Genomic DNA, 24,914 nt, shown 5'->3' with positions numbered 1-24,914 from the left:
CTTTTTTTGCTCATTTCTGGGTGGTAACTGCTGATATTTATTCTGCATATTCTTATTATCACTTCCTCTAAGTTTTTGCCCCCGTTTGTCTATTAGCAACAACATATCTCAAAAACTAGTGGACAGATTTCAACAAAACTAGATAGATGTGCCATAGGGAAAATGTTGGAAGCTATTATTCAAGGTGTTATAGCAGGGCACTCAGCAAAATTCAAGGCAATCAGGCAGAGTCAACCTAGTTTTGTGAAGGGGCAACCATATTTAACCAATTTATTGGAGTTCTTGAAGGAGTCATATGTGCTGCTGTTCAAGGGAACCCAGAGGATGTACTGTACTTAGATTTCCAGAAGGCATCTGATAAGGTCACTGCAGAAAATAAAAGCTCATGGTTTGGGGGTTACATACTGACATCAATAGAAGATTGGTTATCATATAGGAAACAGAGGATAGCTATAAATAGGTCTTTTTCTGGTTGGCAAGGTGTAATGAGTGTTGTACCACAGGGATCAGTGCTGGGGCCTCAACCTTTTACAATTCTTATAAATGACTTGGATGAGGGGACAGAAGGTATGGTAGCTATATTTGTTGATTGTACAAATATAGGTAGGGAAGTGAAGAGGACCAAAGGAGGCTACAAAGGGGGCATAGATAGGTTGAGTGGGCAATAAACTGGCAAATGGAGTATAATGTGGGAAAATATGAAATTGTCCAGGTGGCAGGTAGAAGAAGAAAAAAGCAAGTTATCTAAATGTTGAGAGACTGCAGAGCTCTGAGATTCAGAGGGATCTGGGTTTCCTAATGCATGAATCACAAAAGTTAGTATGCACATAGATCAAGTAATTAGGAAAGCTAACAGAATGTTATCACTTATTGCAAGGGAATTGAATATAAAATATAGGGAGGCTATGCTTGAGTTGTACAGGACCCTGGTGAGACTAAATCTGGAATGCCGTGTACAGTATCGGTCTCCTTACTTAAGCACAGATGTAAATGCATTAGACCTTGACTAGCCATATAAATACTATGACGACAAGAGCAGGTCAGAGGCTAGGAATCCAGTAGCGAGTAACTCATCTCCTGATTCTCCAAAGCCTGTCCACCATCTACAAGGCACAAGTCAGGAGTATGATGGAATATTCTCCACTTCCCTGGATGACTGCAGCTCCAACAACACTCATGAAGCTCAACATCATCCAGGACAAAGGCTCCCGCTTGACTGGAACCTCATCCACATTCACTCCCTCCACCATCGATGCGGTGGCAGTGTGCACCATCTACAAGATGCACTGCAGGAACTCACTAAGCCTTCGTACACAACACCTTCCAAACTCACGATCGCTACCATCTAGAAGGATAAGGGCAACAGATGCATGGGAACACCACCACCTGGAAGTTGCCCTCAAAGCCATTCACCACCCTGACTCGGAAATATATTGCCATTCCTTCACTGTCTCTGGTTAAAATCCTGGAACTCCCTCCCTAACAGCACCTATACCACATGGACTGCAGCGGTTCAAGGCAGCAGCTCACCATTACCTTCTCAAGGGCAATTAGGGGTGGGCAATAAATGTTGGCCTAGCCAGCGAGGCGCACATCCCATGAATAAATATTGAGGAGGCGATGGCGTTATGGTATTGTCACTGATTAGTATTCCAGAGACCCAGGGTAATGCTCTGGGGACCCGGGTTCAAATCCCAACATGTCAGGTGGTGGAATCTGAATTCAATAAAAATCTGGAATTCAAAGTCTGATGATGACCATGAAACCATTGTCAATTGATGTAAAAACCCATCTGGTTCACTAATGTCCTTTAGGGAAGGAAATCTACAATCCTTAACTGGTCTGGCCTACATTTGACTCTCAAACCCACAGCAATGTGGTTGATTCTTAAATGCACTCTGAACAAGAGCAATTAGGAATGGGCAACGAATGCTAGCCTAGCCAGCGACAACCACATCCCATGAACGAATTAAAAAAAATAAATAAAAATGTTCCGAGAAGGTTTACTAACCTAATACCAGGAATGGGCAGGTTGACGTTTCAGGAAAGATTGGACAGGGTAGTTGTATCCGCTGGAGTTTAGAGTAAGAGGCGACTTGGTTGATACAACATACAAGATCCTGTGGGGTCTTGACAGAGTGGATGTGGAGAGGATGCTTCCTTTTGTGGGAGTATCTAGAACTAGGGCTCACTAAAAATAAGGGGTCACCCATTTAAGACAGATGAGAAGAAATTTTCTCTCTTGGGGGTTGAGTGTCTTTGAAACTCCTTTCCTCAAAGGACAGTGGAAGCAAAGTCTTTGAATATTTTCAAGGTAGAGATCAATTCTTGATAAGGGGATAAAGGATATCTAGGGTAGGCTGGTGGTTACAGTCAAATCAATCATGATCTCGTTGAATGGTGGAGCAAGCTCAAAGGGCTAGGTGGTCTACTCCTACGGTATATGCATGTATGTTCCCTGCTATTCTTTTCCTCCCCTCTTCCTTTTCCCTGCCTCTATACATGCTTTAAACCTCTAACTTTTCAAGTTCTGATGAAACATGAATTCTGTTTCTCGCTCTCCACAGATGCTGTCAGACCTGATCAATAGTTCCAGCATTTTGTGTTTTTATTTCAGATTTCAACATCGACAGTATTTGATTTGAGGCACGTACTAATTGTTTGCAAACAGCTTCATTTCTTCTTAGAGTATTGGAACTCTGAAGTTGAGATTGGTTACCAATGGGATTTTGGAGCCTCAGAATAATGGATCCCTGTTACCCATCATTCATTTTTCACAAGGTGTTTCTGAAGACTACGAAGAAGTTATAACTATTCCACAGTTCTAATTCATCAGGAAAGATTTGGCTCTATGTTCTTAACACCATTTTCAGTGACAATTAAGACATAGCGACAAACATGGAACTTCATATATGCTCTAGTTCAACATTCTAAAATAAATGAACCTTTATTCAGATGATCTCAAAATCACAGGGCAGTAATATTGGGTTAAAATCACCCAAGTTCCATCTGAATCACAATTACCATCATGACATTTTTAGAGAAGGGCTACATTCGGCTTGTTTATCCCATGAAACTGAAGTCTGTAAGTCTGCCCTTAAAGGACATCAAATAAAAATCACAATTCCCTTAACTTGTAGTCCTTAAGAAGAGGACTTTGCAAATTAAAATCCTGATAACAAGCTTTCCTCAATAGTAGATAAAATAAATGCACAGGGCAATTGCGATGTTAGCATATGGCCATATGCTTTGCAAAGAACCATTTGTTAAAGATAAAGACATTGTTACTGTACAATACGAAACAAAACATTTAAACTAACCAAGGTCATGACGCCAAGCCTGTCAATCTCATGAGCAGGATTTCGAGGGGTTCGCCTTGGCGTGGAATGCCCACTACCAGGTGGAGAGGAACCAGCAAGGGACGAACCAGTAAATGAGGCAGGGAGCGTACCCCCTCTGTATCGGCAAAGATTTAAGCCATCAAGGCTACCACTCCCTACTCGGCTCTCGATTTCTTCTGCCCTCTGCTGTGTTGACTCCTTTTCCTCTTGGATCAGCCTGCAAAACAATCAGGTCAGATCTTCGATCAGTTTTTCATTTTCTAACTCCAATACATCAATCTTATTTATAAAATATTAAATGAAATATTTGCAGCTACCAAATAATTTTCAAGCTACCAAATGGACTTATCAAATCAAGCAGTATGAACATCTTTACTGAGACTAGAATCATAGCATGATGAACTAAGGTAACTTAAATGTTTAGTCATTGGATCAGCATATCATTTTCAAATCAATTTGCAAACCCATCACAAGCCTGGTTTGTGCAGCAGTTTTCGATCTCAAGCTCCTTCTGAAACATCTTTACTGCTGTAGGTATTAACTATAGTCATCTTTTCCTGAAACAATTTATAAAAAAAGATTTACCTTATTTCATTATTGATAGCATCCAACTGTTCTTGAAGCATCATAGCCAAAGTTTGGGCATCGGCCTGACCACTTGGTGACAGCAGATCAACAGAGCTGAATATTGTCTCCCTATCATCTTCTGCATCTGATACTTCAGCATCGCTCTCAAAGGCTTGTGCCACATTAGCCAAGACACTGGCTTGCTGTGCACGCTCCCATTCTTGCTCATTCAGCGTCTGGACCTGCTCAAAGTGCAATGCAATAGGCTCAGAAAAAAGATACTGAAATATACAAACATGAAATAGGAACACATTAAGTCCCTCAAGCCTGTTCCATCACTTAATTTGATCATTGTTCAAATAATTCCATCCACCTGCCTTGGTTGGTAAGAATTAGCACCCATGCCTAAGAAAAATCTACCAATCTCAACTTTCAAATTTTCAAATGCCCTCAGCCTCAGCAGCTTTTTTGGGAGGGCTAGTGTCCAATGTTGCAAATAAATCACAAATCAAGTAATTGGAGAAAAGGGCCCTTATCTTTAAAAGCATGATAAAGAACCACAATAGTTAATTAACCACAAGTGGGTTACCGACCAATCTTTGGAGAAGTTAAAATTAAATTTACCAATCTTGCAAAAAGTATCAATTCGGAAAGTTTTATATTTTATGGTACTAAAAAACGCTTTCTAATTTGAAGTATATTGCAATCATTACTTTTAGAACCCAATCTGGACACACTAAGGTTAAGCTTGGAAATGGAAAGCAGTATGCAGCTTTTGGCAATACTCAGCAAGTCTGGCAACATCTGGGGATGGAGAAACAGGGTTAACATTTCAGGTCGATGATCTTTCATCAGGTGACGGTTCGAAAAGAATGCCCGAAATAGCTAACAATAATATTCAGATAGTGCGGAACTCGGGGCTCCCAGTGCAACCTAAACCTGTCAATGGCTCACCCATCTATGTAATGCAACAAATCTTAAGTGATATGATCAACATAAGTTATTACAATATTGAGACTGAAAACAATTGGGCCTTGGGAGACATAATATGCAATACTATTTACAACTTTATAAAACTTGCTTATGATATTGGTTACGAAAATGCTTTCTTCTCAGTATTTTTGCTCTACCTCTCAAGGTGAATTTCAATTTTTGCTTAAAGCAGAAACATCCTTCGTTTATTCATTCTTCCCCCAAAACCTTATTCCTTCTGAGGCCACATACACTAAGTTATTTTCCCTTGTCTCTCTCTTGCCACACTGGAACTATCATTCATTAATGGGATGTGGGGTCACTGGCTAGGCCAACATTTATTGCTCACCCCCAATTGCCCTCAAGAAGGTGGTGGCGTGCTGTCTTCTTGAACCGCTGCAGTACATGTTGTAGGAACGTAAACAGGACTGCTAGGAAGGGAATTCCAGGACCTTGACCAAGCAACAGTGAAGGAACGGCGATATAATTCCAAGACAGGATGGTGTATGACTTGGAAGGGAACTTGCAGGTGGTAGTGTTCCCATGCATCTGCTACCCATGTCCTTCTAAGTGGCAGAGGTCGTGGGTTTAGAAGATTCGGTAGTTGCTGCAATGCATCTTGTAAATGGTACACGCTGCTGCCACTGCGCGTTGATGGTGGTGGATGGGTTGTCAATCAAGCAGACTGCTTTGTCCTGCGTGGTGTCGAATTTCTTGAGTGTTGTAGGAGTTGCACTCATCCAGGTAAGCGGACAGGATTCCATCACACTTGTGACTTGTAGATGGTGGAGAGGCTTTGAGGCGTCAGGTGATGAGTTACTTTCTACAGAAATCCTAGCCTCTGACCTGCTCTTGTAGCCACAGTATTTATATGGCTGGTCCAGTTCAGTTTCTGGTCAATGGTAATCTCCAGGATGCTGACAGTGAGAACTTCAGCAGTGGCCATGCTGTTGAATGTGAAGTGGAGATGGTTAGATTCTCTTTCGTTGGAGATGGCCAGATTCTCTCTTGTTGGAAATGGTCATGGTCTGGCAATTGTGTGGCACAAATGTTACTTGCCACTTAACAGCCCAAGTGGGAACATTGTCCAGGTCTTGCTACATATGGACAAGGATGGGTTCAGTATCTGGTGAGTCGTGAATGATCATTTTGCAATCATCCACGAACATCCCCACTTCTGACTTTATGATGGGCCTTGGCCACTACCCTGAAGAACTTCTGCCGCAATGTCCGGCACTGAGATGAGTGACCTCCCACAACCACAATGATCATCTTTTGCACTAGTTATGACTCCAACCAGGGGAGAGTTTTCCTGATTCCCATTGACTGCAGTTTTGTTGGGACTCCCTGATACCACACTTGGTCAAATATTACCTTGATGTTAAGGGCGATCACTCTCACTTCACCTCTTAGCTTCAGTCAGCTCTTTTGTCTATGTTTGGATCAAAGCTGTAATGAGGTCAGGAGCTCAGTGGTTCTTGTGGAACCCAAACTGAGTGTCAGTGAGCAGGTAACTGCCGAATAAGTGTCGCTTGACAGCGCTGTTGATGATGCTTTCTATCACTTTGCTGATGATCAAGAGTAGGTTGATGGGGTTGGTAATTGGCCGGATTTGATGCGTCCTGCTTTTTGTGGACAGGATATAACCTGGGCAATTTTCTACATTGTTGGGTAGATGCTAGTGTTGTAGCTGTATTGGAACAACTTAGCTAGGAACATGGCTAGTTCTGGAGCATAGGTTTTCTGTACTATTGCCAGAATGTTGTCAGGGCCCATGGCCTTTGCAGTATCCAGTGCTTTCAGCGTTTCTTGATATCACGTGGAGTGAATCGAATTGGCTGAAAACTGGCATTTGTGATGCTGAGGGCCTCAGGATGAGGCCAAGATGGATCATCCACTTGCCAGCTCTGGCTGAAGATGGCTGCAAATGCTTCAGCCTTGTCCTTTGTGCTGGGCTCCCCCATCATTAAGGGTGGGGATATTTGTGGACCCTCCTCCTCCAGTTAGTTTAATTGTGCACCGCCATTCATGACTGGATGTGGCAGGACTGCAGAGCTTAGATCTAATATGCTGGTTGTAGTATTGCTTAGCTCTGTTTATTGCATGCTGCTTCCACTGTTTGGCATGCAAGCAGTCCTGTGTCGTAGCTTCACCAGGTTGAAATCTCATTTTTAGGTTTGCCTGGTGCTGCTCCTAGAATGCCTTCTTGCACTCTTCATTGAATCAGAGTTGATCCCTTGGCTTGCTGCTAATGGTAGAGTGGGGGATATACCGGGCCATGAGATTACAGATAGTGGTTGTATACAATTCTGCTGCTGTTGATGGCCAACAGTATCTCATGGATAACAAAAACAGAATTACCTGGAAAAACTCAACAGGTCTGGCAGCATCGGCGGAGAAGAAAAGAGTTGACGTTTCGAGTCCTCATGACCCTTCGACAGAACTCATGGATACCCAGTTTTGAGTTGCTAGGTCTGTTCAAAACCTATCCCATTTAGCACGATGGTGATGCCACACAACACGATGGAGCGTATCTTCAATGTGAAGACAGGACTTCATCTCCACATGGACTGTGTGGTGCTCACTCCTAACAATGCTATCCTGGATAGATGCATTTGTGACAGATAGATTGGTGAGGATAAGGTCAAGTAGGTTTTTCCCTCTTATTGGTTTCCTCATCACCTGCCAAGGCCCAGTCCAGCAGTATGTCCTGCAGGACTCAGTCAGTTTGGTCAGTAGTGGTGTTACCAAGCCACTCTTGGTGATGGACATTGAATTCCCCTTCCCAAAGGACATGCTATGCCCTTGCCACCCTCAGTGCTTCCTTCCAGGTGTTCCTGCTTGTTGAAGCTGCTATTGGCCACATGAGGGTTTCTCTTATCCCATGGTTAAGCCAACAAAGATCCAGGCCTAAAATTGAATCCACAATGCCTGAGTGAACATCAAAATACCCAAAAAACGTCATACTCAGAATCCAGTGTAAACATCAGTTCCTCTCAATGACAAAACAAAAGCCTTATAAGCGAGGACCTTCAGCTCAGCATTTTGATTTAATGGCTCAATGTTTTTTTTTTTAAAATGCTGAATAAAAGCTTATTTCTTTTCTTTTCCTTTGCCACTTGCTGCAAATTATGTGCCGGTGTCATGTGACGTAAATTGATGCAATGCATTCTGGATACTGCAGTCTCAGGAGAGGATTAAAACTAACTTCTATAATGTACAGAGCCCTAGAGGTTCATTGCACAAAAAGAGACCATTCAGCCCCTTGCATGTGTGCTAGAGCACAAACCTCCTTGTAGAGCATTCCTAAAACTAATCTCATTGCTCTGTGCTCTCCCTATAGACTTGTAACTTTCTGCATTTCAAATACTTCTCTAGCACCCTCTTAAAAAGATCTAACAGTCTCTACCTCAACCACTCCTTCTAAAGTTCTTTCCTTCCCATTCGCCTGAGTGACTAGAGGAAAGGGCATTATGAATATTTAAAGCGCAGTTATTTCTGTCAGAAATAATTATCTTTCTTAGCAGTTAACAAACATGCAAGCTCCAAAAGACAGTGTGTGCAAGAATGAATCTACACTGTTTCACTTGTTATGTTCCAGGACCAGGCCCCCAAATTTTTGGTACGATCCATTTAGGAAGCTGTAATGTTTTGTTTAAAGTAGACAAAATTTTAGATCCAGGGTACTTACTATGAGAATAAAACAAGATTCCATAGTTTTTGAACAAACAGAATAAAAAGTTGACAAAATCGGACACAAAACAATTTACAATATCTATCCAATACTCAAATTCAGGATTAACATGACGTAAATGTCAATTAACAGGCAAACTGTGGTTGAACAGACATAATAAATGGCACATGCAACCAAGATATATCCCACGGATTTCTCAGTGATCCATCTAGACGTCAGTGATCACCAAGTTAACAAACTCATTAAACTCTGTCTCGCTTATGAGCGATTGCACATCTTCACTTCTTCCTTGCCAAGATCTAGTTTCTGAATTCTCTCAAAGTTGCTCTGACTCTGATTGCCTCAACAACTGCTTACATCCCAAACTCATCTTGCAAGACTACGCTCCCCTGGATTACTGAGTATGCACTCCAGCATCAACTCGCAAGCACCATGTCAGCTCTTCAGTCAAGCCAAGCAGAACACCACTGCTTCAAAGTGTCTCTGAACCCCACCAGCTCACAGCATGGAATCACAAACCTTTTGCTGCCTTTTGCTCTCTAGGGCTTCCACAGGCTCTCAGTGTTTGGAGCCTGTCACTGCAACACTTTTACTACTTGGAACCTCTACCTTTGCTTGTCTCCTTAGTGGTTTCTCTCCCCGGTGGTTCCTACCAATGTTCTCCTTCCCCAGTTCTCTCTCTGGGTTTCCTCTTTAGGGCCTCTCCCAGTCCCAGGGCTCCCCTGCTTACAACACCCCACGTCTGGGTCATGTGATCATTTTTGAGATTTTTTTTTCCCTTTGCAGGAGTCCTGAACACTTGTCTCCGGCTCAAAGGTCTCTAAAAACACTGGACTGTACATGCACAGCCCGCTCCCAATCCGCACATGCACAGAAACTCCTGGGGCATGCTAGGACTTGGCTCGGGAATTAGCTAAATCGCGATTCCTAACACATTTCAGTGATGTGTACCAGTGGCAACACGCCTGTGTTGGGTGCAGTTCGCTGTGCAAAGACATTTCTCCTAACCCCTCATCCCTTAAGTGATGACTTTAAATCAATTACTTCTCATCACCAATTCTTAACCAGAGGAAATAATTTTCCCTACTGTCCTGTTGAAAGCCGTTCAAAGATTTAAAAACTTCCAGTAAATTTGGGACTTTCTTGCTCCAGTAAAAATATTTCCAATACCTAGAGTCCCTCCTCAATAATTTGCTATTCTCTATACCTTTAATATCCTTCATATAATGTGGTGATTAAAACTGCAAACAAGTTGAGACCCAACCAATGCTTTGCACAATTTATTAGTTCTTGCATTTCTCTTTTGTACACAATTTTCAAACAGAAGCTAGAATTTCCAAAGACTCAAAATCGCTTGAAAGACCCAAGCTAGGTAGGTAGGTGCAGATGAAACCAAGCCTCAAATACAATGGCAGTTTTTATTATTTTGGGCTTTTTTAAAAACTAAAATTAATATATTTTGATAATATAAACTCAACTAATAGGGTTAGTAGTAGGATACTTGAAGGTCCAACACGAATGCTCAAAGGTGCAAAGAAAATTCAAAGTAGCTGTCAACTGATTGTTTGTTGATCTTTTCATCTCAGTGGGCAACACCCTATGCCAGGAATCAGTCTGGTTAACCTTCGTTTAACACTTCGAAAGGAAAGCAATGGTAGTAAAAGGACGTAATTAATTTTAACATTTTTTTGATTGATTTAAAGTCAATAAGGTTCTTGAGCCAAATGTTATGGTTTAAAAGGATAGTGAGAGGCTTATGATTCACATTTTCAAGAAAAATGATCAATGAGTCAGTCAGCATTTTTTGATCTAGGTATTTGGAAGATGGGATGCTAGACTTCTAGTTTAGAAAGTTATTGCGGAATGTTAAGTTTAATTTTCCATCAACATAAAAGAATATAGGCAGGTTGAGTGAACGGGCAAGAAAATGGCAGATAGAACATGGCAATATAATGTGGGGAAGTGAAGTTATCCACTTTTCAAGGAAAAACAGAATACTTTTAAGCCAGTGAGAAATGCTGGTACCTGGGTGTCCTTGTACAAGTCGCAAAATTAACATTCAGGTACAGCAAACATTTAGGAAAGCAAATGGTATGCTAGTCTTCATTGCAGAGGTATTGGAGTATAAGAGTGGAGAAGTGCAATTGTATAGGGCCTTGGTGAGACTACACCAGGAGTATTGTACACACTTCTGGTCTCCTTACCCAAGGAAGGATATACTTGCTTTGAAGACAGTGCAATGAAGGTTCACTGGGCTGATTTCTGGAATAAGGGGATTGTCCAATGAGAAAAAAATTGACTTGACTGGGCCTGCATTCTGTCAAATTTAGAAGAATGAGGTAATCTCATTAAAATGTTTAAAATTCTTAAAGGGGCTTGCCATGATAGATGCCAAGAGGCTATTTCCTGGCTGGGGAGTCTAGAACTAAGAGGATCACAGTCCCAGAGTTAGCGATCAGCCATTTACTGAGACGAGGAGAAATTTCTTCACTCAAAGGGTTACAGATCTTTAGAATTCTCTATCCCATGGATGCTCTGTTTTGAGTATACTCAATGACGAAGACCAATAGGCTTTTGCATACAACTCTTTGTAGACAGTCCAGGAAGGTGGAATTGAGGCATATTGAATATAATCATATTGAACGATGCAGCAGGTTGAAAGGCATAAATGGCCTACTCCTGCTCCTATTTCTTATGTTCTTACAAGTCTGTTATTCACAATGATAAAGAATTGAACAGTCACGAAACAAGTTATACTTTGAACAGAAAATAATTAAAACATTGTTAATTGGCATTATGAAAGAATCTGGGATTGAAAACATTTGCCCACAACAGACAACACAAAAACTTACATGATGCAGAAATCCACCAGAAAAGTAGCAGAAAACAGAAAATGTTATACATCAGTTGTGCATTTCAATGAGAGAAAGGAAGTAATATTATACTGCAAGGAGAGTTTAACATTGTCTAATGAAATAAATTACGAAGAAAAGGCCAAGTAGCAAAACGGAATAATTGCATTGAAAATGTAAATAATTATTTAGCAAAAGAGGACCAGCAAAAACTAACAGCACAAGAGTTACTCAAGCACTGAAAGCTCTGGTGGTAACATGTTGGTGCCACCACCTAGGCTAAAAGCGATCCAAGAAACAGAGCTAACTGAACAATGAATCACAAAGAACAATTTTTTTTTAAATATTGGGCAGCATTAGGCAGAATTACAGGTAAGTACAACCATAAAACTGAAAAATCCCACCCCCCTTATGAGTGACCATGTGTATGTTAAAAGTAATGCAACTAATATGCAGACATGACTTCCAAGATGGCACAAACTATGTACATAAATGGAATAATTTTTTGAGAAAGTTATCTAAAGTGGCAGCACTTAACATTATGAAAGGTACTTTGAATGTTGGAGTAATAGCAAATGAAATTATATTTTGTTGTGCTGAGAAAGTTATTCTAGTAATATTATTGCCATCAGTATTGCTATTTCAAAACATTTGTGTGAAAATTATAAAGGTGAAACTGCATCTAACAATTACTACCAAGTGAGTTTACAAAACTCAGCAACTGAGTGTTTCCAATCCATATCTAAATTGGCTCTCACAATGTGGAAAAATAAAAAACCTTATTTTGTAAAGATTATTATTTATAAAAGAATATTTCAACAATATTGCTGAATCACTGGCTTGCAACTAGAGTGTCAATTATCCTCATCCTATTCCTCTCTTTACTAGTATTTCCATTTTTGTTTTGTTCTTTTCTATTTCTGCATTTTTATGTTTGTCACTTTGCTCCTTTCCGTTCCAGCTTTTCTCAATAGCACAAACAAAAGGCAGAAAACAAGAGAAGATACATTTCTTTCTCACCAGAATGCAAGTATCACTTCAGTTTGGAGTTCTTATATACTCCAAACACCATACTCCTTAAAATTAAAAAAATATTAATTAACATGGTTGTGTGCCTTTTAGTAGGACCTTACAATGATGTATAATGCAGTCTATCACAGGACTGATTTTAACTCCAAATGCATTTTGAGTGGGTGCATGGGAAGACTCCTGGACAGGGAAGGTTGAGACTTTCCCAGTGGGATTTGGAAGAACACTCTTGGCTCCCAAAAGCAGTTTTACTTTGCAGGGCCTCTTCTGTCTGCTAACCAACTGCAAACCTGCTTCAGCTTGCAGGAAAACTGCAAGTGCCCACAATTAAAATGCAATCAGGGCCTTATTGATGTAACAGGACATCAGACGCTTGCCTGCTTTAAGCAGGTGCCTCATCAGCCCACAAGTTAACTTTCAAAATAATACATAAAAGTCAAGTTCCGAGCAGATAAGGAACTTACTCTTTTTGAACTGCCCAGTTTCCGTCAGGCAGGTAAAGTTAAAATCAACCCTCATTTCTTAGAATGCTGGATACATACCTTATACCCTCAAAAGAATGACTAGATAAATGATCCAACACCTGATGAAAGAAACAGCCATATCTAGAACATTGCAATAAAGAATGAAGCAAGAAATTGTACCTTCGAAGGCTCATCACGTAAAGCTGCTAAGCGTCCCTTCTGAGGTCTACGTAATACTGAAGCACCACTGTATGGGTCTGGGTGTTTGTCCACTTCTGACGCAGATATTAATGGGTACCTAAAATCAGAGGTACTACCTAAATGTGACCTGCTAGAACAAAACATATTCAATATTTGTTATATGTTTTTGGGAAAATTCAGTGATCCGCACCCAACAAAGAGCCTAACATAAGTGTTAGAACATGAATACCAAAATGGGTTCTTCAACTCATATTCCCATAGAGAGAGGGTTCCTGCTAGGTGCACTGAATTTCACTTTTAATTAAAAACAAAGCACTCAGTTGAATATTAATTAATTCAAATCTTCAGTAATGTCAAATTTATCAACAACACAGTTCCTAAAACTGAACAGTCCTCATGCAAGGCAATGGAAAATTTCATAACAACCTCTGTATATACTTAAAAGGGTAACAAAGGGTAAAACAGCACTGTGCAGGAGGATCAGTTTGATATAGTAATCATTAAAGCCACATTACAATTAGGAAACATCTATATCAAGCATTAACAGAGAATTGCATGTAGGACAGAGGTACCTTATTGATTATTTTTCCATTAAACATGCACACAACAGATTAAAGGTTAGATTCTGTGAATTTGAGCATCCAAATTCCTACCATGCATTCCGGATGTAGGAAGCCCGGCCACAAGCATTTTTCCTTTTGTTACAAATGTTTTGGTCTCACATATTTGTCCGAGAAATGCACTGTGTAATTTACAAGTTCACATAGATACAGATTTGCAAACATAAGGAAGTTTCAGGAAGAAATATTAAAATGGCCATTCTCCAACTAAGCCTCAATTTGCAGCTTTGAAGACTCTGCACTGTACAAGTCTTACAGTAAACCCATGTTGAGGGCAGCAATGCTTGAAGCACATATAAGGATGCATTTACACATGTGCAGCTTCAGTGTGCAACAAAGTTTCTTCACACTGACGCTAAAACACATGCTGCGCAAATCAGCATCAACACCCAAACTCATTCTAAGGCAACGCAGAGAGAGATTGCTTCCCTCCAGGGTCATGACAGGCTTGGGCTTAAGCATCAAGCCCAACTTGGATCTCAGCTTTCCAGTTACACCTACACTACAGCTTAAGTGTGCAATTACACAGCAAAAATGCTCCTGAGTTATCTATTTCATTAAATAATGGGACACAGTAGAATTTGTCAGTTTTCTCTTTAGCAGGCAGGGGATAGCTTGTGGGGATAAAGGTTTTAAAAGGCTAGAAACTGCTCAAGTCAGAGATGCCACATTTTCTTCTCCAAACTAATTAGAAATCTTTTCAATTGATTCAAAATACAAGAGAGAAATTGAAAGTGTCTATACAACTTGCAAGTTACAAAACTTATGGTACAGAAAAGTTTTATTTGCCAGTTCAATATCCAGCAGTTTCACTGAATCGTCAGGAAGTGGTACTGTGGACCAGGTAGGCACTTACTTCACTTCATGAGAGTAAATCACATTTTAAATGTGAACTTTATCCTTATATTTCAAGGAAAAGCAAATCTAGAATTAAATTCAAATAGATTGTTCAGTGTTTTATGAGAAGTCATTGGCCGGGTTGATTCAAAAATTCTAAACATGCATCTTATTGCCATTACTTGTGATCTGCTTTGTTCAAAGTATCATCATTCTTCAAGTTGATGTAGGAAGTAGGAAAGTAACTGAAGGGGTGTTTTATTCTTGGATAAAGAGCAAGTTAATAATGAATGAAAATGCATGTTCCAAAGCATTTCACAAAAATAGTGGTGTATAAGGAAATAGGGGTGGCAGTGACTGGAGGCAAGACTTTTTAAGGAGGTGAAAAAAGTAGCAAAGTCAGAGATATCAAGGGAGACTATTCTGCTCTCACCTACCAGCTGGAAGTGGGTAAAGGGAACCAGAGTTATAAGAGCAAAGAGTAGGCACATGCTGGTACACAGAAGTGAAGAAGGTTGAACAGGCAGGGTGGAGTGAAGCATGGAGGAATTATTGCATGAGGGGAAGAATTTTGAAACCAACCTATTGAGAAATGGCCAGCCAAAGACACTAGATGAAAAACATTTAAAATGTTATGGCCTGAATCTTCCGAAGAGTGGTAATCACAGTCAGATTGCCACTTAGTTCCTACTTCTCTGCGTCAAGCCAGAGCTGTGTATTTCTAGCCGAGATTTCTAAGCCCAGCTTCTCCTGAAATGTGAAGCATATCTGAAATGGAACTGCTTCTTTGTAGCACTGGATCATCTGGAGAAGACAAGCCACGCCCCCTTTTACAACACTAGCTACCGTATTCTGGTGAAGAGGTTAGGTGTCCCAAAGCTTCCTTGAAAAGCTATGAAGAGAACGTAAGGATGGTGGGTGGCAGGTTGGGAAGTGTGGCAGTTGGGTGAGGTTGTTCAGGGGCTAGATTGGTCAGGTCAGTAGTGGTGGGGGTTAGTCAAATAGGGGTTTGGATTGTAATCCAGTGAGAGTAATTGGGTGATCATTTGTATAATTACCCAGGAGCTAGGCTAGATTGTTCTGTCTAATATTTCCTAGGTAACTATCCAGGTATGTGAAGTCGGAACCATCCGAATTCTGCGACTTTAACTCTGAGTTGGAGATATTTTCGAAGGGTCTTGGGGACACTGGTATTGCCCAGTGGAAGTTCAAACTTTCCAGGTAATTCCCATGGAGTTATTGCATTGGGACTTCAGAGAAGTCCTGTGGTGCATCATCTAGCATACATCGGGTCTCCGACTATCTGGAGATCAGGATCTGGGCTTATGTATCTTGAGCAATGGCTATTAATGAAAACTTTTTTTTTGAATTGGCTAATATGATGTATAAGGCAATAGTCATGGCCTGAATAGGGCATTTTTCTATTTATGACTTGGATATTTTTAAAAATTCTACTTGGGAATTTCATTTATAAAATATCCAAGGAATATATTGGGTCTGAACTCCCGTGGAGTGGCAACCAGGGTCAGATTGCCACTCAGCTGCTACTTCCTTATCTTGATTTTTTTTAATCCTGTCTTGCCCAACCTTCCAACTCAGGCCAGGTGAGAACTGTGCAGGGCAGCACGTTCCTGAGGCCTTCAATCAACTGCTGCTGAATCGGATTGGAGGCAGCCACGCCCTTTTGTTTTTTTACAACACTGACTTCTGTAAAGCAGATGAGTTTAAAGGTCCAGCCACTTTCAAGCCAGAGAGGAGGTAGGTTTGTCAGCTAACTGGGTAGAATTTGGGGTCGGTTTTGGATACTCGGAGGGGGGGATGAGGGAGTGGTGTCATTGTTGGCCAGACAGGGGGAGGGGTGTGGGAGAGGGGAGAGCAGTCCCGTTTTAAGGGGAGAAAAATAAGAGTCCCATGGAGGGTCTCTATAATTCTAACTTTCTCTGGGTAACTATTGAGATAATACAGTTGGAACCATCCAAAGATTGCAACGTAAATCATAATTTTCAGATGCTTCCTAGTGCAGGGTAATTGCCCATGGGAAGTTTGCATTTTCCAGGCAATTACCGTGCAATCCTCTGGGGGGGGGGGGGGGGGGGGTGGCGTCCAAGGCACCTTTGGGGTAACTCCCCAGATATGATGCCCTGAAGCTCGGAAGTTACAACACATTACTTTTGCACTGCTTAGGTCAAAAAGAACATGAGTTGAGATAAAAATAAAAAAATTGCAATACAAACTATGAAACAAAGATACAACTAAACACTTCAGTGCAAAATGATGGGCAGAATAGTATTTTTTGTATAATACCTATGATGCAGAGCGTCTCCAAAAGCAGCAGCTTTCACTCTCCACTGATCAGTCTCAGCTCGTGAGTTTTCAATCTCAACCAACAATTTATCCTGAAATATTCAAACATGATTATTTGAAAAAATGCAGTGTTGACAAAATCTAAAAAAATATAAACCACAGTGGAATTTTTCTAGAGCAATCAATTGACAGTCGCAATACAATCAAACTTTGAACGTACGTTAACATTAAGCTCCTGAAATACAACCTTAAAAATTATAGTTGTTGTTTTTGTATAATTGAAGCCTAAATTTTTAAATGGGCCTGTTAAATAAAATCACGTGCTAATCAGCAAAAGAGCACCAAAGATTTTTCATGATAGTTAGATCTCTGACCTATTTGCAGAAATTTTGGTAAAGGTCCACCAGGGACAATGCGTTTTGGTCTGAAATAGAACCATCCTCGTAATATACTTCAAATATGTTCAATTTTCTGTTAAAGGGTTGGGCAAAAGTTGTAAACTACAGGTATAAAAGAACTGGTTTTAAAATGAAAGCTCCCCTATAGGGTTAAAATGCTGAATCACAGATAGCACTGAAAAGAGTACATGAGCTTTTAATTAGCAGTAAAGCTTATTTACATTTTAAAATGAGCTTCAAGAAAATGAGTAGGCAAAAAGCTTAAAATCAAATGGTAGCGAATACAATAAATTATGAGAAGTAATATCTTTACAAATGAAACCTACTTTCTCATGGTGTGTTTCTTCAATTAGCTGCTTTGTGTTCTCAAGTTCTCGAATAAGGGAATTCTGAAATAATATTTTGTAGGACAAGTTATACCCGATAGATCTGCATTACAGCAGGAAATTCAAACAGGCATTTCAATTAAAAAATATAATTAATGTTTTACATAATGCCAAGTAGATGACATTACAGAAGAACGGAGGGATTTTTTTTCCAGTATTCTTTCCCCTATCTAAATCTATAATTTTATCTCCTAAATTGTTTGTCTTTCCTCCTGCATATAGTTCATCAGCCAAAAGGTAGGATAACATTGAGCAACAGGTTTCATCACAGCTGTTAGTGGATGCAGTAAGATAGCCCTTTATGCCAATTTTCCTCTTTTGACCATTAAGAACCTCTCTAATGAATCATATGATCATTACGTGCTCTGCCCAAAGGCAGGTCCTTGGCTCACAGTAGTGTTTCTGTCTTCTATCCTGTTCTATCCTGTGCCAGTATTTTCATTTACCACCATCCAGCACTGATACTTTCTTCCTTCATCTTTTGCATTTAAACCTTCCCTCCTTAATGTCTCTTAAAAGTCCGCTTCCTCTTAAGATGTGCCGTACATGGACAGTGTTCCTAATTACGTTTAGTAAATTTCTTTGTTCGTTCACTCTCTACATCACTTCATTATTTATTTTTTCTGTCCAGCTGGTACTTTTCCCATTCTCCTTCAAACCCACATTTCAAAGCTATTTAACAAGTTGGTCTCCTCTTTCCGTGAGGTCCAAATCTCACATCCATAAAAAACACTCCAAATCAAATTCTTTACAAGTTGCTTCTTGAGTCATTTATGCAGCTGTTTAGCAACCGTCTCTTCTTACCAAATAGGCTTTTTCCATTGCTATCCTTGTTCTTATTTCTTTGTTGCACTTTCCATCTGTACATATTATGCTTCCTAAATATTTCAATTCTTGCACCTGTTCTAGTTCTCTTCCTTCTCTGAATATTTCTTGTTGATTTTGAGAAATGCATCACTTTGGTTTTGCCAATGTCATGACAGAATCATATGATAGAAACCCCAAAACATACCATCATGAACAGCCAATGTATATCAAGTCTAGCTGGTATCTGAACAGCCCTCTGAATTGAAGCCAAACTTTGCTAAAATCCCAGGTCACCAAGCCAGGTATATCATCTATCTACGAGGATGCAATCATTTTGATTTTTTAAATAAAATAAACTACCTTTTCCTCTAATGCAGCCATCCTTTCCTTTAGATGAAGCTGAAGTCTTTCATTGGACTCTGACAGGAGTTTATCTACTGTGTCTGATAAGCGCTTATTGTGTTCTTCATTCATCTTTTCCCTCTGTCGAGCCTTTTAAATAAATAGATGGGCTGATTAAAAAAAGACATACCAAAGCTAAAATAACGACTACCCATATGGCTCTTAGACACCACACAGAAGATACAATAATTAATTTTAAACAAAGTGCATGCTTATTTTTATTATAAAAGCATATGTTTATCCATTGAATACAAACTTCACACTACCTGGTAATATTAAGCACACTTGTAGTGTGTGTCATACCCAAATGTTTTATAACAATTAGATATTCGGCACATACAGAAAAGAATCAAGTTTAGTGAAAAGCTAATGAAATATTACAAGTCTAATATGTTTACAAGTATATAGTCCAATGAGAAAGTTCCCAGCCGGGCCATTTTTCCGAGGAACCCAAAGTTTGTGAAACTTGTCAAGTTTGATTAAAAATTGAAATGAATCTGTTATTGAAGAAATATTAAATCTTAAGATAGGCGGATAACTCCAAGTATGACAACCAGTGCTAGGGAGGGACAAATAGATTTCTGCAGTTTAGTTAGAAGTGATCTTAGTTTTGGCGGTTGAACAACAAATATTGTCATTCTACCAACAATTTGAAAATAAAACCACAAACTTATTAGAAGCAGAGTGATGTTTTTATAAGGGGCAAAACTGATCAGGTGAAAACAGAGCATTCTTGACACCCTACAGCCAGAAGCTATATCCACAAAGGCATTGCACTAAAGACATTCCAGATGACTGGAAGACAGAATTGGGGCTGTTTGAGCAGGGGGGAGAGAGAGAGAATGTCAGTTTATAAATTGTATTCTCAAAATTTTACCATAAGCAGCATGAGGAATGAGAGGTACATTAAATTTATTTGAAAAAAATAGAAAGTTTTGGGAGCACAGCCAACTCAAGGATGACAAGAATGCAATGAGGTCACATGGTCAGCACTGTGACAGTCTCCTATCTGCCACATCTTGGTTGGGGGCTTAAATTAATTTGCAGTCCTTTCTCAAGGTGGGAAATAGCAGATTTTACATGTTTTTTTGAAAAAGGTTGTAAGTTTACAGTGCATTTCGTGATTATATCTATGAAGATGCAACAGAATCCATACACTATAGTACAAACTGCACAAGATTCAGTATTTGGAGTTTCAGCAGATTTATAATTTTAGTTTCTATAAATCATAACGTGGAAACCCCAATCAACATACTCGTTGCAATTCTTGATTCTTTTCTTCAAGCTGTGCCTCCAACTGCCGTAACCTTTCTTCAATGTTTCCATGCCTTTCTTCAGCCTGACAAATAAATAAAAACTGTTAAAAATTGCAAAAGATTGCGTTTTTAAATAATAAATTTTATGAAAATTGCAAGTCTTCCGAGAAGCTTGGATCCATTTAGTGTTACGCTTCAGCCAGTGGTCTCTCAAAAGCCTGGTGTAAGCGGCACTTTATGAAAGATATGACAGATGCTGAATGGTGCTTTAAATCGCTGTGTGCACATTTGAAGCTTTGATGCGCAGCAAGCTCAGCCTATGGGATCAAGGCTTCAACTGCCACTGTTTGCAGAAGGCAATAAGTAGCAAGCATAGCACAGTGACTGGAACATTGCATATTCTACCTTCCTAAGCATGGAGCTCAGTTCCACCAGTTTAGCTTCCATAAGAGTAGAATCTTCAGAAGAAAGGGAAGGATCAGACTAAGAAAGGCAAAAAGGTACAGGAAACAGCAGAAAGGTTACTATTGTTAAGGCTACGATATGAGTGGGAGAAATGGGTGCAGATGAATCCCGATATAAAAAGGTATAATCAGTTTATCCAAAAATGCTTTCCGTATGAAATGGAAGAGTACTTGGGTACATACATATCAAGAGGAAGAATATATGGAAATAATCTTGAACAGGAAAGATACACAAGCATTAACAGGCTGGCTCATTTTGTTTTTAATTAAGATTCTGATTAGACAAATTTTATATATACACATCAGGGGAATTTCCCATTTAAAAAAGATTTTGTTGCACAATATATGATCATTACAGAAGAAAAAACTAAAAAAAAAATCATTGTGGTTAACTCAAAAGATATTCAAAACTAAGATATTCAATACTACAATGATAGCAAACCTTCAAATTACACACACAAATCTTTGGACTTCAATATGGAAGGCAAACATGCTCATGTCTGTCTGTCCGTCACGCTTACCAGATATTCCACACTCCGCCATGTCAGGCCAGCCTTCAAACACCAAATGGATGCAGGAATTGTTCCCTGCCCCCAAAGACTAAGGGCCTTATGATCTTGCAAAATTGGTCTTCGGGCCTCATCTAAATACTTGCAGTGTGCTGCAGACACCTGCTGTGCCTCCACAGGCAGCTTGCTTGACTGAAGAATAGGAGTTCAGGCCTCAGGTAAGTTGGAGGGCCAGGGGAGGAGAGAACAACAATGCAGAAGCAGATTGCAGCTGGCAATGGTCGTCAGGAGTGCTGTGGAGCCAGCAGCATGCCTGCTGATACCAAATCATTTTACATTTTTAAAAAATATATAGTTATCTAGCTAGGCCACTTCAATGTCTAGCAAAACTGATAACAATCCCAATGCCTGTTCTACTGGGGGAAGTTTAGTTTCATTGAGGGATCTTTGGATATGCCAATAAGGGGCTTAAAACCTGTTTTAGGCAGCTGTCCCAGCTGTTCAAAAACAACATGACCCAATTTCAGACAAGACAATGGTCCTCAAATTTAGGTCTCTTTGCATTAATTTTGTGCGTCAAGACCAAATTCTATGTTAAGCTTCTGTGCCCTCTGTTTCCATTCTGGACAAGAAACCAACTCTCCCCACTTTGTGTAAACAAGGTTTGGCCAACTGAGCTGTCAATTAAACCAATTACTGACCTAATCATTAGCCTCCCTGCAACTATCCGCACTTTCTGCAAATGAATTAGCCTATCCTAATCTAATGAGCGTGCGTATTTAGAAAAGATGATTTAAGTGAATTGCGTGGTCTCAAGTTGAAGTTCAAGCACCTCCTATCCCTTTCTGGATATATACTTGGTCTAAACTCTAATCCGCATTCCCATGTAAATTAAATTCATGGAAAATCAATGTTTTTATACAGGTCATAAATACATTGCATGGCCTAATAGTTGGAAATTCTGAAATGTGTCAATTTATAGAGATCCATTAATTATTTTGTTATGCCTGGCTTCCAATGGACTGTGGAATCAGCTGACTGGACTGAAAGTTTTAGGTTTTCCTATATACAGGAACTCAGTCCCATGTACATTAAAATAGAAAAGGATCTTCCCTTTCAAACATATATGATTGATTTATCTTGTTTACCTTCATTATCATTTCAACAATCTGTAGCTGCCCACCACCGCCACTTTCTAAAGGGCAATTTGGGATGAACAAAATATTGGCCTTGACAGGGATGTTCACATCCCAAGAATGAATAAAAATACACATTACATTTAGCAGAGATGTAGAATTAAGTTCTGTTTTACTATCCCAATCTTGTATCAGGCAAGAATCATCTTCGACTGAGACATGTCATTAACCTACCCATAAAAGTGTAGGCCAAGGGCACAAGCACAATCAGTTCCAGGTCAATAATTTTAGGAGGGATCGTTATCAGTTAGGGATGGATGGTTGGAGAAGGTAATGGGAAAATCTATATTTGCGTTCAGCCATGTTACTCCCTAAATCCATTTGTTTCTTGCTACATCGCTCTGCATCTTGAAAAGGCAGCTCCCCTAAACTCACTTCTGCTCAGTGAAGCACTTTGTTAAAGATATTAAATAAATGAATTATATTGATGTAGGGATTGTTTTTCCTATCTTCATTTTGGGGCAGTCAGATAGCTGATGCTTGTGATGGCTGGCTCTCAGAACCACTTGCAAAGAGATCTAGAAGCAAAAATGTTTCTGCACTGATTTAAATCAAGCTTGTACATGAACAGCAAGATCCAACACCCAAGTTCAACACTCAACACTTAGGCAGATCATTTTACAAATCTCACAAAAGTGGGAATATCCTTTGGTATCTGAGCATCAAAGTAGCTAACATCTTTCACTTACCATATTAGAGTCTATGTTCCCACCAGCAGTGAACTGAAAGGTAGAGTCACACACCTTAAAACAAACTAGGTTGGCTGTGACTTCAGAAATGTTTCTTAAAACACAGCTCCTAGATTTTGAATTTTCAAACTTCATTACTCAACATCAATTGTATATAACAGATTGAAAACTGTATTTAAAAAATGATAATCTGATTACATAATGCTGCATAACATAGGACATTTTCTTTTGGAGAAACTATTCTGCTTTTGTGATTCACATCTGTTCCATAACCTAAACATGGTCTATTAGCATAAAGACCACTGGAGATTTAATGTCCTACCTTTGTAAGAGCTGCCACCCTCTGTGCCAGCTCTGCTTCTACTTCTGGTAGTGTTTCTGCCTTTCTGAGAGTTTGCTGCAGCTTTTGTTCAGCTAATTCCAACCGCTCTTGCAACTGACGGTTCTTCTCTTCACTCTACAATTTCAATTTTATTGTATTAACATTTAGCCATCTCAGCTTCAAAATAAATTCTAAATTTTTTTCTGACAGCATTATACTAGGTCACTTCAATTTTGATCGGACAAAGCCCAAATGCTGAAGTAAACAGAGAGCGGGTGTGCAGACGACCAGGTGATGGCACTTCAACATGTGCTGGCATTGCTTAGTAGTAGCATTCTCATCTGAGTCAGGAGGTTGGAGTTTCAAGCTCCATTTCAAGATTTAAGCACACAATCCAGGCTGGAACTTCAGCGCTGCAGAAAGATTGCCAGATGCGCTACCTTTAAATCAAGATATCAAACCAAAGCCCACCACCTACTCTGGATTCCATGTCACTATTCAAAGAACAGGGAACGCTTCCTGTGCCCTGGCCAACTCACTACTTAACAATGCATTGGCTGCTTGCTCCTGTTTTCACACCACCTTAGGATGTAGGATTTTTATCTTCTCCCACAAAATAAAATGGACCTTTCTCACCATGGCTGAATACAGTTAATTCCTCTACCGTACCACAGGTCTTTATTCATGGCAGAAAGAGTGTAGGATAAAGGAGTTGAGCATTTGTTGCTGTATCTCAGGCTCAACTCAGAATCAAAGATCAGGCTCAGGAGAGTGAATTATTTTGCAACCATAATTAAATATACAGCATCACAAACATTTCATTTCAGAAATCTCCAAGGGTTAAACTTCTAATGCAATATTGATAGGAGTTGATTTTATGGTTAATTCTGCTTGGTTAGCAGTAAAACTGCCAGAGATCAGACAGAGTTGCAGTTCACTAATTCTGGGCACACATACTAATTTCTAAACATAGAAAATGTTGAATAGCTTCCGTAAAGAGAAGAAAATAATACTGGCATTTCAGATGTGTATCCTTTTAGACCCCTCATAAAGGATACAATCCAAAACACCGATGACCTATATTGATGCTGACAGATCAGCTGTGAATATCCACTTTGTTTCATTTCCAGTTTTTTCTTATCTTACTACGTGCAAAAGAAAGGAAATTTATACAGCAAGTCGTGCTTCAATTTTCATACTGTAATGTCAAGTTTGGCTATAATTTGATGAGCAACTTCGAATTACTGTTAAATTTGTGTGCATTCAACTGATCCCATGAAAAAAAATTCTTCAATATAACTACAAAAGCACAAGATAGTGAAAAAAGGATTTAGAAGGGACAAATGTGTTTGAAATTCAATACTCATTGTCAAATTTCAGCATTGTAGAAAGCATTTAGATAAAGTTAACATAAAAAGCCTTGAATCTACATTTGTTCACAGAAATTCAGATTATATTCCTTTCAATGCTCATACACATGCTGATGACATTTGAAAACCGTCTAAATAAATTATCTGGATCTATTTGCATAGGGTTCCAAAACTCAACCCCAAAAGCCAGGGTCTTTCCACTTACAAATGAAAAGTGGCAGCATTCTCTTCTCA

The 24,914-nt window shown here is 39.6% G+C and overlaps 1 protein-coding gene across 8 annotated transcripts in view; it reads right to left on the bottom strand.

Moving 5' to 3' along the window:
- Window positions 1–24,914, bottom strand: part of LOC121283120 (liprin-alpha-1-like) — a 172,809-nt gene that overhangs the window by 46,970 nt on the left and 100,925 nt on the right. For 5 of the 8 annotated variants that reach the window (XM_041197249.1, XM_041197254.1, XM_041197251.1 and 2 more), the window contains exons 8-15: window positions 23,311–23,445; window positions 20,130–20,213; window positions 18,833–18,964; window positions 17,606–17,668; window positions 16,882–16,973; window positions 13,100–13,250; window positions 3,927–4,150; window positions 3,321–3,558 (exon numbers count right to left, since the gene is read on the bottom strand). In XM_041197249.1, coding sequence (XP_041053183.1) covers window positions 3,321–3,558; window positions 3,927–4,150; window positions 13,100–13,250; window positions 16,882–16,973; window positions 17,606–17,668; window positions 18,833–18,964; window positions 20,130–20,213; window positions 23,311–23,445 — 1,119 coding nt within the window. The remainder of the gene's footprint in view (window positions 1–3,320; window positions 3,559–3,926; window positions 4,151–13,099; window positions 13,251–16,881; window positions 16,974–17,605; window positions 17,669–18,832; window positions 18,965–20,129; window positions 20,214–23,310; window positions 23,446–24,914) is intronic. The other 3 variants (XM_041197250.1, XM_041197256.1, XM_041197255.1) reach the window with 2 other exon arrangements.

This window comes from Carcharodon carcharias, chromosome 10 (assembly GCF_017639515.1).
Source record: "Carcharodon carcharias isolate sCarCar2 chromosome 10, sCarCar2.pri, whole genome shotgun sequence".
NCBI lineage: Eukaryota > Metazoa > Chordata > Chondrichthyes > Lamniformes > Lamnidae > Carcharodon > Carcharodon carcharias.
Note: the sequence above shows the minus strand (reverse complement) of the source record. Positions and strands in the feature narration are given on the sequence as shown.